General features: G+C 32.4%; 1 protein-coding gene across 4 annotated transcripts in view; it reads right to left on the bottom strand.

Annotated features, from left to right (window-relative positions):
* CACNA2D1 (calcium voltage-gated channel auxiliary subunit alpha2delta 1) overlaps positions 1 to 16,141 on the bottom strand; it is a 506,092-nt gene that overhangs the window by 65,586 nt on the left and 424,365 nt on the right. For all 4 annotated transcript variants that reach the window (XM_031936055.1, XM_023226696.2, XM_031936054.1 and 1 more), the window contains exons 13-15: positions 3,001 to 3,079; positions 2,061 to 2,110; positions 763 to 852 (exon numbers count right to left, since the gene is read on the bottom strand). In XM_031936055.1, the coding sequence (XP_031791915.1) occupies positions 763 to 852; positions 2,061 to 2,110; positions 3,001 to 3,079 (219 nt within the window). The remainder of the gene's footprint in view (positions 1 to 762; positions 853 to 2,060; positions 2,111 to 3,000; positions 3,080 to 16,141) is intronic.

Here is a 16,141-nt window from a genome sequence, read left to right as displayed (position 1 = left end):
CCCCTCAAGCCATGACAATCAAAAATGTCTACAGATTTTTTCCAAACGAACTGTAAGGGGCAAAAAGACCCCCCTGTTGAGAACCACTGCTTTTAAATTTAATGACATATCTTTACTAAAATGTCAGTTGTGCAATGGACAATTTAACATGTGTTTATTTCACACCAGATTTGATCATCTCAATGACGTATCTCCATAAAAAGTCTGAGGTTGAATCTGGCACAAAAGATTATACTAATATATTAAGATGTTTGTGATGATTTCAGTATAGGGTAAAGTTTTTGCCTATCTAACAGCATGTATTCCTGAGTTTTAGCAGATTCAGCTATAGTTGTGGAGGCTAGACATGCTTCTATGCTTCTACTAGCTCCTATACTTTAAAAATACTTTCTTCTAAATTATTGTCCAAAATCTGCAAAAATAGATTCAAATTCATGAAGACTTTCATCTTTTTTTTTATATTAACAATTAAAAAACTTACTGAAATGCCCATGTATTCAACATTCCAGGTTGGAAATTCTACATTCTCAATGAAGGGATCAAGTAGACAATAAGCTAACACTTTGTATTTGTAATTCTCGACTACATACAAGTCTATGTTTTTATGTAAATTATATAAATTCCAGGAAAAAAGTCTGTGATATAAGAAATTTGGGGGAGGATTTAATGAAAAGGTAAACAGAGACATCATCTAGAAAGAGGTAGAAATCATCTGTGTGCTTTTGTTATGAAAGTCTTTGACTAAACAGCTCAACCTCTTACCAATGCATCCAGGTACACATTTGTCCATTGGACTTGCTTAGCTTTGTCTCCTGCTAAAACCATTGGTCTTCCCAAAACATCCAAATATTCCTGTTTATGGGAAAAAAAAAGTTGTGGTTAAAACTAGGAATGCTGTGTTGTAATAAAAATTACAGAGAAAAATATATCCTAGAGTTAAAAATGAATATAGAATCAAAATTATTGATACTGAATATACAATCAGTTAACTTCTATTTTGGGTACTCCATAAGCGGTATGGCTACGTATTTTGAATCAACAACATGTGACTTATATTATTTATACAATATATCTACCCAAGTTTTTTTCCAGTAACAATCAGAACATTGTTTTCTGTGTTACAGCCAATAAGTGAAATATGTTCCTTGTGAATTGTTTCATGTTAATCTTAACTATTTAAGGCTCTGTGATTTACTGCATGGAATTGCACAAATTTAAAATCATAAAGCAGCCACATACTTTCTTTCATATCACAGATTGTTTGGCTGAAATTCAAAACTACATTTAAACACATCAAAAAATAAAGGAAATACTGTGCCAAATGTAGACATCAGACTCAAATGCAGCCGCTGTTTCATTTCAACATTCAATGTATTCAGTATTCACTTCCACAAATGCCATGTTATTTATGCTAAATTTTGACTTTGTTTATTTTGTAGATCTTCAGCTATGTTTAAAAAGTAGCAATTTTCATAGTAATTTATGATTATTTAAAAATAATAAATATTTAAATTAACTTAATTACTACATTCTACAAAAAGTTATTTAACAGGTGTGATTTCAACTGAATGATGTTAGAAAAATCATCTCCTTGTTGTAACTTTATTTTAGATAAATAAATAGATCCACAGGGGTTATTTGGGAGGTATTTAAGTTCCAACTAGGTCCCTGTACAATTTGTCCAGCATAATTAGTATTTAATTTTATACATGGTACCTACAATTTGAAGAAACTTTAAAAAATCATTTGCAGAACCAAGTTCAAATTACATGAAATGTATTTTTAGAAAATTTGATTTTCTGTATTTTCTATGATATTTTTAACATCTGAGAGTAACAATATACTCATTTTATTTACCTGAGTTTTGGGTGTTTGAAAACACTTGCAATGTTAATGAAATAAAACCAATGTATCACCAAGATACTCAGTATTTTAATATAAGTGTAATATTACAGATCTTTTCATTCTTACTAATTTTCTCCATATGGAGCATATTTAAACCAGAAAAGAAGTATCTTATACTTGAAAAAAAAATTTAAACACGCTTTAAATAATCATACCTGAGTATTGATTCTTATTGCACCAATGGAAGGAATTTCATAATAATAACCTGAAATATACATATATATATTTATATATAAATGTTACTTTATAATAAAGGGCCACAAAATTATTTTATTTTATAAATATTCATAAAGAGTATTTTGAAAATAATATATTTCACTTCAAAATTGAACTAATACTGAAATATCAAAGTTAAGAAAATGGTTTATGAATCTTCACAACAAACACACAGGCTTTGTGAAAAATTTCACTACATTTCTTAGTTACTATAAAATAGGTATTATTCTTCTATGAAGGAATAAGAAACATGGAATCATTAAAAATATTTTTTCATTGGATAAATTATCAAAGATACATGATGGATAATTATTATATTTATATAAAATCTTTGCCTAAATAGAACTTTCAGAAAAAATTTAGGTTCTTTTTGTTGCCATGGCATCACAGTTCATTTTTCAAATTAATATATTTTTTTCTCAGTAACATCATTCCTTCCGAGTGAAAATATGAGCTCACTGCACAATATTTGAATTATCCTGGAATGTATAAGATTTTTCAAAAACAGTAATTAAACCACCCAGAGAAAAAAATATATATGTCATACTCTCATATTTAAGCTTTATGAAATTTAGATACTGTTTCATTCCTAATTTTTCATGTAAGATTATATCTGATATATATCATTTAGCATAATTCAGTGTAATACATTATTTTATAAATGTGGAAATATACTCAGATGTCTGAATTTTCATATAATGTAATGCTAATGTCAAAATTTCTATGTGTTTTCTCTAGAGAAACATGTTCATAATCTTACTCTTGCCTGATTCTTATAAAAGTTAGCTACAACTTTAGCTTATTGTAAATAAGCACACCTAATAACAGCTACCAAAATATTTTTTCTTCTAATTAACTAGAAGAAAACAGATTTGTTACCTTTGTTTTCACAGGCCATCCACTGAATAGGTCCTCTGTCATAATTGTGTTGACCAACTGAAAACGTGAATACACGTACCTGGATGAATTGAAAAATAGGTATTCATTAGGCTTAATAAAATTTAATTGAATGGCAAAATAAAACAGCTAAAATTTCTGTTCAAAAGAGTGTTTTCCGGTTGAATGATATGACAAGAAAAACTGAGGTCAGTAAAGACTTCAGAAAGGGACCAGAAGAAAATCACATAACCTACTGTAAATATAGACTCCAGTTGCTACATTTAAATTTGTACTTAAGTGTCCTCTTGCATATTCCATTCCTCAGGCAGGAGCATGACTAATGTTTCATTCATAGAAAGTACATCTTTCATGGCCGAGCACGGAGGCTCACGCTTGTAATCTCAGCACTTTGGGAGGCCGAGGCAGGTGGATCACCTGAAGTCAGGAGTTCGAGACCATCCTGGCTAACATGGTGAAACCCCGTTAGTACTAAAAACACAAAAAATTAGCCGGACCTTGTAATATATGCCTGTAATCCCAACTACTTGGGAGGCTGAGGCAGGAGAATCGCCTGAGCCTGGGAGTTGGAGGTTACAGTGAGCCGAGATTGTGCCATTGCACTCCAGCTTGGGCAATGAGAGCGAAACTCGATTTCAAAAAAAAGAAAGAAAGAAAGAAGGAAAAAAGGAAAGAAAGAAGAACGAAGGAAAGAAAGAAGGAAACAAGGAAGGAAGGAAGGAAGGGAGGGAGGGAGGGAGGGAGGGAAGAAAGAAAAGAAAAGAAAAGAAAGAAAAGAAAATACATCTTTGAGATCCAACCTCACTTCACCTGTCTTACATGGTTATACATGTTATCTACATAGCGAGCCACTGCAAAAAAGTTTATTTCCCTATTTCATAGGTATGTAGTAATGAAAAACTATTCAGAAAGGTCATTGTACTTCAAAGTTGCTTAAGGCAATTAAACTCTGTGATGGTTTTCACCATGGAAATAATTAGGATGCACACATATGATTATGTTGTTAGTATATTACTTATTTTCTATAAAAGTTGACTGACACATGTAAGTAGATATTCTAAGCTCCTAGGATTTTTAAATATAACCAAAATATTGACTGTTCCTAACATGCTAAAAAGTATGAAAATATTTTAAAATCGATTGAGAGTTTTTATAATTTAAGTATTTATTGAAAGCCACTAAATTTAAATAATAGTGTGAAAATATAAAAGGTAAATTCCATGAGGTCAACCTACACTTAATAAAATGATTTTTTCATATACTGATTTTTACTAATTTAGTAATCTAAGTAAACCAATACTCTCAAACCAACATTTTAGCTATTTCTAAATATAGACGTGCAGAAAATCACTTTTCCATGAGTTCAAATTCCAGTTTGAACTATGTTAAGAGCTTTTCCCTAATTCATGTTGATTGACTATTTGAATGGACATTTTCTAATTGTTTTATGTCTTTTAACTGTTGCACATGATTTCAGAGCACAAATCTCAAAAGAGATTTCACATCTGTTCTCTGTTCTTTCACTGGTCTTGGTCACACAGATCACATTATTACAATCCCTGTCCCCAAAACATACATCAGGGATGTTGCTATTTCATTTGTAAGGTTTTAGGTGAGTCACTCTTACATCATCCAGGTTTGCCTTAGCTGGTTATGTAAGAGGCCACATGGTGAACATAATTCGAGTTTTAAATACTTCAAATTGTAAGAATAAATGACTGTTTTAAGTGAATGATAGAAGTTGGTTTTTTTCTCTTTCTCAATCTATCTTTCTCTCCAGGAATTCCCAATCAAAATGCAATGGTTTCATTTTCTTTAATTCATCAGTTAGGTCATTTTTGGGTCTGTCTATAAATTTCAATGTAGAGTTACTGCTTACATAGTTGAGCTTACTTCTAAGTGGAAATATTTTTATAAGCAGGTTGACCACCCTAACTGATAATTCAATTTAAATGCCATACCCTAAACAATCATCAAATGAATTCAAGTGAGGGAAGAAGCCCAGATGCTCCAGAAAGCACTGGGGGTTCTCCCTCATAACTAACATTTGAACCCATACCTCTCATTTTCAACTGAAGCATGGCTTTGTCTAGAAGTTCCTGTTACCACAACAATCATCTAGTAAAACATTTTTCATAAAATACTTTCAGTAAAAAAATAAATAAGTAAGACTATATGAATCTTATATCTATGTCTCAGAAAGGCAAGCATTTCTAATAACATCGAGGCTACACTCAGATCCACACATGTGATTATTTGACTGATGTTATCATTCAAATAGTCCAAATAAACACTAGGCCAAAAAAAAAAAAAAAAAAAAAAGCTTGTTGCTTTATTTATTTTGCTATAAAAGTTTCACTTAATTTCTATGTGTTTGCTTACATGGACCCCTCAGAAGTTTTCAAAATTAAGGTATTTGGGATCAGGTCTGGGGGTAGTGCACATTCTGTCAGTTTTAATTATAATTTTTGAAACATGCCAAACTCTTTTTGTTCTTTTTCTCACATAGGTTCTTGGCTACTTAAATGTAAGCTGTATTAACTAACTGAATCATTCCCGTATCATCAATGTATAATTTGTACCCCTTTTCTCAATTTCCATTTGCCTTGTAGAGATTTTTAAAGACATTATTTTCCTGAAATTTTATTCCAAGTGTTTAGCAAAATCCTAATTGCAAATGCAGCCTTCTTTATAATTTATACAACTGCCTTACCATTACAATATTTACACAATCTAATATACCCAAGATTATTTTATCTTGGCTTTATGTATGTATATGTATATACATACACACACATATAAACACATATGCACACAGGTATTTAATGATTTTATGGATTATATAGATTATTTTAGAGCTTTCTATAATGATCTTATAAATATATATTCAGTTGAGAAAAAAGTTTAATATAAGTCATTCAAAACTTAGGATCTACTGTAGTACCTTACACACATTCTTCGTATGACAGTAAAAAATTAAAATAAAAAAATTTCATTCCTTAGTGCCATACTTGTCTTTTCTTTGTACATTTAAGCTAATTCCATAAGAATTTTAACTTCATTGATTTCATAAACATTCACATTACATATTGTATAGTGCGTATACATAATGTATTGGTTAAGTATAAATAATTTTTGTGTACACAAATTTCTATTTGGAATTGTAAATTGTTTCATTCCTATTCCATACTATACTACTGCCACCATGTGGAATAGTCAATGAACTAAATTCCAGATGCTAAAGTCCACAGAGGTGATTGATAACCTGCTTCTTCTTTTTTTTTTTTTTTTTTTTTTACTTCTTTAAACTTACAGTTCTTGTTTAGCCATAATTTTGGAGTTATAGAAAAATAAAGTGATTTCTTTAAATACATACAATTAAAAATTTAAGGTAAATAGGTAAATTACATTCTCAAAGATGTGTATTTGTACAGTTCCTATAAGTACATTTGCATGATCTTACATAAAAACAAAATGACATATAAAAATAACTCAAAATGCTTAACTGGTAGTCACACAAGCTAAATATTTCATCTTAATTCTCACTTAAGCAAATCACTTACAGGAGAGCATATCTACATCCAGGATAAGGTGACTTTTGTGGAGAAAAAATTCCTTTACTCATGCCTAGTAGTATATTTATAATCACAACACTAGGTTCATATAACAAATGCACATGAAATTTTTCTGTTCTGAGTAAAATGTCCTAGAAAATTAACTAAATGTTTCTCAACATGTATGATTTTAGATAGGCTCATCTTTCAAAATGTTTGCTTCTACGAAATTTTCATCATAGAGCCACACGAGACATATACAATAACAGATGGCTTTGATGATTATTTTTCATAATGCTGGAGTACAGGTCTTCAACAGAAATACAGTGGGAAGCTGGTATTGAATAGACGTTGGATTGGGTTTTAAAAGTGCCAAGATTATACAATTTAGCAACTACTGTAGTATATTACTCATCAATGAAAACAAACATTTGTTAAATGAAGAACAAGTAAATAGACACTAGAGTGGTTTCTACTTCTTACCAGAGGGATCTAAGACAGACTTTGGTGTTATCCAACATATCAATAAGTTCATTACAGTATGTGGTAAGAGCAGGACCAAAACTGGGCTATTAGTTGTCTTGCATTTTGCAGTTTGGGCTGTTTCACTATACTTACATCATCATACATTCTTAATCTTTTTATTTAATATGAAATAAGCAGACATCCTTACTGGAGGTAAACAAATTTTTTAGGCAAAATAAAGTGTAATTAGTACATTTATTTATGTACTATGTTCTTCCTAGAAAATAAAAAAAAATATTATAACTCTGGATTCATGCATAGTTATATAATTGTAAAAGCAGTAATTTGGGGAGCAGACAATAAAATTAAACTTAAGGCCAGGTGTGGTGGCTCACGCTTGTAATCCCAGCACTTTGAGAGGCTGAGGTGGGTGGATCACTTGAGCTCAGGAGTTCGAGACCAGCCTGGGCAACATAGTGAGACCCCATCTCTACTAAAAATACAAAAATTAGCTGAGCATGGTGGCTTACGCCTGTAATCCCAGCTACCCTAGGGTGCTGAGGCAGGAGAATCACTTGAACCCAGGAGGTGGAGGTTGCAGTGAGCCTAGATCACACCACTACACTCCAGTCTGGGCAACAGAGTGAGTGAGATTCTGTCTCAGTTGCGGGTGGGGGGCGGGGTGTGGAAATAAACTTGAAAATTAAATTCCTAGCCAGGTACAGTGGCTCATGTCTGTAATTCCAGCACTTTGGGAGGCTGTGGCAGGCAGATCACGAGGTCAGGAGATCAAGACCATCCTGGCCAACATGGTGAAACCCTGTCTGTACTAAAAATACAAAAATTAGCTGGGCATGGTGGCACACACCGGTAATCCCAGCTACTTGGGAAGTTGAGGCAGGAGAGTTGCTGGAACCCAGGAGGCGGACATTGCAGTGAGCTGAGATCACACCACTGCACTTCAGCCTGGCCACGGAGCAAGACTCCGTCTCAAGAAAAAATAAAAATTCTTATGGCCCTATGGCTTTTTAACATAGTTACAAACTTATATAATTTTACTTTCAGTTGTTTCAAAAATTAATTTTCCTCTGAAAGGAACAATAATTCAATAATTCAAATTTGGCATTACAGCTCTGGCCTACTTGATTTGAGAAGACTTTTAAGTAACAGCAGTTTTGGCTATTTACAATGTATTACTGATTTGTTCCTTATATACCACTGATTTTAACTTTATCCTACAGTTCTGACTTCTGCTAATCTGTTTTTGTTTTGTTTTGTTTGAAAACTGAAATACTTGTCTTCAATTAAGAGTTCTCCAAAGCCACAGGGTCAACCTATTTTAAAAAGCCATAGGAATTTGTTTCCCAGCAGAACCCAGTTACTGGAAACTGTCACCTCAACAATTATCAGTTACCCAGAGTTCAACTTTAATTTACAATAGGCAAATCTCCAAAGAATAATAGAAATTAGTCTATGAAGAAAGCCAATAAAACTAAAATAAAAACTTCAGCCTTCGAATCATGTTAGAAAAATGAAGTCAGAAATAGGTTTTATTAATCTACTCTGTGTACTAAAATTTTTGGCATTAAGCCTATGAAAATACTAGATTGGATGGAATATTTTAGGATACAATTCTACTGCGGTTTCCATAATTCACAAATACATCAGAATCCAGAGCATTTGACTAATCTATATCTCCAGGTTTATAGCATTATGTAATAAATAAAAGTGTCCAAATTCACCTTTCACACTTTATTTTATAAAGCCCAAGGATCTGAAAGTTACTTGCAGCCTGCAAAGTTTTGGCAATCCACCTTAGCCTGTGAAAGCTGTGAGGAGCAGATCCCTGTGGGGAAGTCTTGCTGTCTGACTTGAAGGCAGGCTCCTGGGTGGGCAAATTATGATTAGCATATCCACGGAGCTGCTCAGAGAAAGACACAGACATATGGCCAGTCAGGAGCGTTCTGCATGAGGTTACGGAATTCAGACTGTAGATTACCATCTTGACTCTCCAGTTAGTAGCCGTATGACTTTCAGCAAGTTACTTCACTTTTCTGATTTTGGATTTCTTATTTCCAAAACGGAGGTGATGGTGATGATGATATTATTATTATATCATATGATTATTCCAGTTGTAAATGAAACAGTAAATATAAAGCATTAATATATGGAAATTATAAGCTCTGTAACTGTTAGCTATGGTAATGAAGATGATGATGACACCAATGTTTGTCTTTTATAGTCAAACTGTTAGTATTAAATGAGGTAATATTTTCCATCAGTGTGTCTTTAGCCTTTTATGCCTCAAGAGGAACCTAAAATAACTCAAAATAACACCTTCCTAGATGAGCAAATTTGGTGTGCTTTATCATACTTAGCAACAAACTCTAATGAAAAGGGGTTAGTATTTTCTAAATGCCATTATGTCCACATAAGATGTATCTATATGAAATTTCCCGTATTTATTGCAAATTTACAAATATGGCCGACACACCTGCTAGAGGGTCTGATGGAGACGAGAATTTAATCCATGTCTGTTGAATTTGCTCAAGTGAATAAAACAGAAAAACTGTTTTATAAAGGACAACAAAGTGCAGTAGTCATGTAAGTTTTGCACACACGTTCAAAAAGAACCAAGCTAATATTTCTCTTATGTGTCTTACATGTGGGTGTTTGACATACATACATGCTATGATATTTTTAATTCACTAGCAACTATGAATCACCCTCACAACATCAGATTGTAAGGAAATAATCTGAGGTTTCCTTTTCCTCTATATGCATTTATAGTACTAGATAAAGGAAGAATAAGCTAGGGATCCATTGAATTTCCAAGCAACTTACAGTTCTGCAAAGAGTATTATCAGCTGAGAGGGTAGAATAGAAGCTGTGTGGTGATTTATTTCAAATGTTCCTCTTGGGAAATGTCAAATACTTTGCTGACACTGATCATGAGAATGCTCATGAAAAACTACGTGTTAGATGATTAGAGTGAAGGCAAAGGTGCCATCACTACAATCATTTATTATATAAGCTGAAGTGTTACCTACTTATAAGATGACATATATAAGAACATCTGTATCAATTTTACTCCACATTCCAATATTTGGAAAAAAAATGTTTTTAATGATTTCCTTCTAAAAGAAGAACAAAGCTATTTAATTTTTCTAACATTTATGAATTTTGTATAGATTAGGAGCATATTTATTGCATATGTACTGATATGACCAACATATCTGCTAGTAATGAGCAACTACCATGTATCAAGTACTGTGCCATCCTTTAAGAATTCATTGTTATGTTTACAAATGTATACAACTACTTCGTGGAGTTTATATTAGATAGGAAGGCTCCAGATAAAAAGCAAACACAGCATTAAAATAATTAAAAAATGGTAATATGAGGGAAAGAAGACCAGGAAGAAAGAGGGTGCTGAAATAGAGAATGATAAAGGGGATGTCTGGGGAAAGGTTCCACTGTAGAAAGGTTGAGTGGGGGAAAATCCCTCTGAGAAGATACATTGTGAGTAGAGTTCTTAATCAGAGAAAAGAATCACAGAAAAATCAGCAAAAAGTGCCTTTCTGGCATAACAGTTTAACACAAACAATAGGCAATCTCAATTCTAGGTAGTAAATTTTACTTGGAATTTCATGTGTCATTTCTGTGCTATAAAGTTTACATCATATCATATACTCTGTGCTTAAAGTAATACTTAACCTCATTTTTCATTCAGTTTGTTTCAGATATTAAAAGGACTTTGCAAAATGCATTAAAGTCATATAATTCAAAGCTGAAGATGTGCCTGGTAAAATATTCCATAGTTTGAGGGATTGACAACATTAATTTTACTCTAAAAGAAACGAGTGTAAATAAATGTTATCAGAGACAAGAACACACACACGCACACACATGTGCATAAAACATATCTTTTAAATTGATGATCACGCTACTGGCTGGGCATATTACATGGTAATTGTTGTTTTCAGCTTCACAGTAACTCCAGAATAAATACTTGGTTTTTATGAACAAAGGTAGAGCCCTATTCGAAAGCTAAAAATTTAAGTAACTGTTGAAAGCATCAAAATATCTGAAATAAAAGTTTTTAGAAGCAATCCATGTGTTAAATACAATTAAATGTTACAAGTTAAATGTCCTTCATTATCATATATTTGGACATTTCCTCTAAAGGCTTTATTTTTGCCCGACGAAGAAGCCAAGCAGAGACAGTAGATATGTAATCAATTATTTCCCATGGATTATCTTCCTTACTATCTGTTGAAAAACTGACAGTGTTCACTCTAACTACATAAAACACATCTGCATATTCAGCTATTTGTAACTTGGTTTAGATTTTATAAACTATTGACTTTCTAGTTTGGATATGAGAGCAAAATAGAAAAGACTTTCTCAATCACTTTTTAAAGTAAATTCTTTAAAATAAGTGCATTAAGAATAATGCATTGTCAAAAATGGATTTATTGTCAAGTGATTATAACTTCAAATGTGCATTCTTTGAAAGTTATTTCAGATCTATCATATGATTTTTTTCTTATTTGTTCTCATTCAATTTACTAGTTATTTTGAAATTTTTATTAATTTGAATGTTTTTTCATTTTTTAAATTAATTCTTAGAATTAAGGTAAGAGTCAGAGAACTATTTCCTAACTGGCTAGGCAATCTTGAGTATATATTGCTAAGCAGTCCCTTGGCTATTCTATGGAAAATAAAATATTTTTAAAATTTTGCTAGCCCTGGGAATTATCTTTCAACTCTGTGTCTGGTTTTACTTTCCTTTATTCATGTGTTTGGACTACGTGATCGAGTTCATTTTAGTTTTGGCACTATTTTTAAGGAGGTCTCATGTACATGGGTGAGCCCTAAGGAATGGCAATGCTGCAGGTAAAGATTATAAAGCAAATGTATTTTAATTTGGAACAGCTGTGTGAGGAGATTAACATGGATTCAGTTTTAAAGCTATACCTATCTATAATCAGGTAGATTAATTCCCAAGAGTAGTACATTTCACAAAAGAACTCAAACATTTTGTTCTAATTCTCAAACCTTTTGGCCTCATTAAATTGTGCTGTGTATCTGCTGCAGCCTCATTCTTCAGCTCTCCAATTGTACCTCATCAGGCCTACCCAGATTGCTCTGAAACATTTCTGATTCATCTAGATGAAATATGAATGTAAATGAAGCATTCTGCAGCCACAATAGTATTAAACAAGAGGCATGGGGGAAAACAAAGAGTTAGTTTTTTTGTTTTTTTTTTTTTTAAGCTCACCAAACTTTCTTTCAAGATGTTGTAATTTTTCTGTGTTTCTAAATTTTATTATATTATGGCAAGAACACGACATAAGAGCTATCATCCTAACACACATTTAAATGTACAATGTATTACTGCTGACTCTAAGTACAATGTTTACAGCAGATCTCTGGAGCTTATTCATCTTGCTTAACTGAAACCTCATGTCCACTTCCCATTTCTCCTTTCTCCCCACTTCCAGCAACCACTATTTCACTCTTTGAATCTATAAAATTGACCATTTTTGATATCTCACGTAAGTGGAAAAATGCAATTTTTTAATTGATTTTACTTGGTACAATGTCTTCAAGGTTCATCCAGGTTTGCACACACTGAGAATTTCTTTCTTTTTTATGCTGAGTAGTATTGCATGGTATGTATATACCACATTTTCTTTATCCATTCATCTGTCAAGGAACATTAAGGTTGTTTCCATATCTGGGCTATTCTGAATGGAAGTGCGCTTCAAGATCCTAACTTCAGTTTTTTTGGATAAATATCCAGAAGTAGGATTGCTGGATGCTAAGGTAGTTATATTTTTAATTCTTTGGGGGACCTCCATATTATTTTCTGTAGGTGCTGCACAATTTTGCCTTCCCATCAATGTTGTGCAAGGATTCCACTTTCTCCACATCCTCCCCAACACTAGTCTTTTGTTTCTTTGATAACAGCAATCCTGACAGGTAAGAGATGATATCACATTTTGGTTTTGATTTGTATTTCCCTGATGACCAGTAGTGTACATTTTTTCATGTAGCTATGGCTACCTCTATGTCTTTTCTCCAAAATCATCAAGTACTTAGCTCATTTTTCAATTGGGTTAGTAGGGGGTTTTTGCTATTGAGTTGTAGGAGTTATTTTCATATTTTGTCTACTAACCCTTATCGAATATATGGTTTGTAAATATTTTCCCAATTCCAAAAGTTGTCTTTATAACTCTGTTGGTTGTTTCCCTTTCTGTGGACAAGAGTTTTAGCTTGATGTAGTCTCATTTATTTTTGGATTTATTACCTATGTTTTTAGTGTTATATCCATGAAATCATTACCAAAATAAATGAATGCCATGAAGCTTTCTCCCTGTTCTCTTTTAGGAGTTTTAACATTTTAGGTCTTAAATCCATTTTGACCTTTAATTTTAGATTTTAATCCATTTTGAGTTGTTCTGTGTGTATGGTGTCAGATAAGGATCCAATTTCATCTTTATTTGCATGTCAGTATTCAGTTTTCCAACACCATTTTTTGTACAGGCTATTCTTTCTCCATTCTGTATTGTTTGCACCCTTATAGAGGATCAGTTGGCCATACATTCATGGAGTTATTTCTGGGATCTCTATTCTGTTCCAGAGGTCTAAATGTCTGTCTTTATGCTAGTTCCCTACTGTTTTGATTACCAGATGCTTTGTAATACATTTTGATATTAGGAGGTGTGATGCCTCCAGCTTTAGTCTTGTTTTGTTCAAGATTTCTTTGGCTATTTCGTGGTCTTTTGTAGTTTTATATGTATTTTGGATTTTTTTCTATTTTTATTAAAAATACCATTGTGATTTTGATGGGGGTTGCATTGAAACTGTAGATAACTTTGGGTACTATGGAAATTTTTACAATATTAAGTCTTCCAATCCATTAACATGAGATGTCTTTCAATTGCTGTCTTCTTTAATTTCTTTCATCACAGTGTTACAGTTTTCAGTATACAAAACTCATTTGTTAAGTTTGCCTCCCTTTTTAAGTTTATTCCTAACTATAGTATTCTTTTTGGTGCTATTGTAAATGAGATTGTTTTCCTCATTTCCCTGTCAGGTAGTCAGTTGTTAGTGTACAGAAACACAACTAATTTTTCAAATGTTGATTTTGTATTCCGCAATGTTATTGAAGTTTACTAGTTCTAATGAGCTTTTTGAAGTCCTTTAGTGTCTTCTATATTTAGATCACTTCATCTGCAAAAGGAGACTATTTCTTTCCACTACTAATTTTTAGTTTCACTCCACTGTGGTCAGTAAGGAGACTGGGTATGATTTCAATCTTAAATTTGTTAAGAATTTGTTGTGACCTAACACATGATCTATCGTGAAGAACGTTCCATGTGCACTTGAGAAAAATGTGTATTATTTGTATTGGTTCAAATGTTCTCAATCTGTTGCAGTCTATTTGGTTACGGTGTTGTTCAAGTCCTCTGTTTCCTTATTGATCATCTGTCTGGATGTTCTATCCATCACTGAAAGTGAGGTATTCAAGTTTTCTAGTATTATTGTATTGCTGCCTATTTGCCCCTTCAGTGTTGTCCATGTTTGCTTTATATATTTAGATTCTCTGATGTTGGGTGCGTATATCTTTGTTATATATTCTTGCTGGATTGATGCTTTTATTATATAACATCCTTCTTTGTCTCTTGTGTCAGTTTTTTTACTTAAACCCTGTTTTGTCTGATATAAGTGTAGCCACCCATACTCTCTTTTGGTTATCAGAATAACTTTTTTCATCCCTTCACTTTCAGCCGATCTGTGTCCTTAAATCTAAAGTGGATTTCTGATAGGCAGCATATAGTTGGGTTTTGTTTTTATCCATTCAGCCACTCTGAGTCTTTTGATTGGGGAGTTTAATTCATTTACATTTAAAATTATTATTGATAAGACAAAACTTATTGTCATTTTGTTATTTTTAGTTTGTTATTTTAGTTTGTTAGTCTTGTTTGTTATTTCAGTTTATTTTAGTTTGTTAGTCTTATTTTTCTTTTGTATTTTCTTTCTTCCCCTACGTTTGTCATTTTGATATTTTAAAGTTACACATGAACTTTTTAAAAAAAAGTTTTAAAAAGTTGCATTCAAATATAGAATTTTTAAGAGTACTGAGCATTTACATTTTACTAACTCTATCAAATTTGATTTTTACACATTGGCCATTTGAAAGATAGTATTTTTGTGGAAAGTGAAATGCTGTACTAATAAACTTATGTAACATTAATTTTGTGGCTCTAGAATTAGTATTGCATGCACAAGTTTAGATAACAACAATAAACAATTATCTTTGCTATTAATATCTGTGGGCTGCAGATCACTCACACAGGGTGGGTGTGTATACAGCAGGCAATAAAGTTAGAACGTGTTCCTCAATTCATCCACACACATTTGAAGCCATATTTGAAGATGGTGAAAAATATACAATGTATGTATGTATACTATTTTATGTATATAAGCACTCTACAAGTATACATATGTCCTTGGCATAAACAATCACTATGCAAATGTTGTTTTCATAAAATACAAATATATTCAAAAGTATAACTGAATTAAAGGTAGTTGTCTGCTATCATTTGTACTCATTGTTAGTGGATACAGAACATTCAAATACCTCTTCTCATTTATTTGTGGGATCTAAAGATCAAAATAATTGAACTTCAGGAGATAGAGAAGAGTGGTTATCAGAGGCTGGGAAGGGTAGTGCTGGGGGTTCGTAGGGAGGTGGAGACGATTAATGGGTACAAAAACTAGAATGAAAAAGACCTAGTTCTTTAATAGCACAAGAGGAATATAGCAAATAATAATGGTACATTTAAAAATAATGAAAATGTATAGTTGGGTTGTTTTTACTGCAAAGGATAAATGCTTAAGGGGATGGATACTAAATTTTCCATTATGTAATGTGATTGCATGCCTATACCCAAATATCTCAAATTCCAAGATGAACGTTTTATTCATTTAACACGGTCTTCTCACATTAGAAAATGTGGGATGTCATTTAACTTCAGAGTGCATATGAAATGTGGGACAGCAGTGTTTCCAGAAATTAATATCTAGTTGTC

The sequence above is a fragment of the Piliocolobus tephrosceles genome, chromosome 8, assembly GCF_002776525.5.
Source record: "Piliocolobus tephrosceles isolate RC106 chromosome 8, ASM277652v3, whole genome shotgun sequence".
Taxonomy (NCBI): domain Eukaryota; kingdom Metazoa; phylum Chordata; class Mammalia; order Primates; family Cercopithecidae; genus Piliocolobus; species Piliocolobus tephrosceles.
The sequence above is the reverse complement of the archived record's forward strand: the minus strand, read 5'-3'. Positions and strand labels throughout refer to the sequence as shown.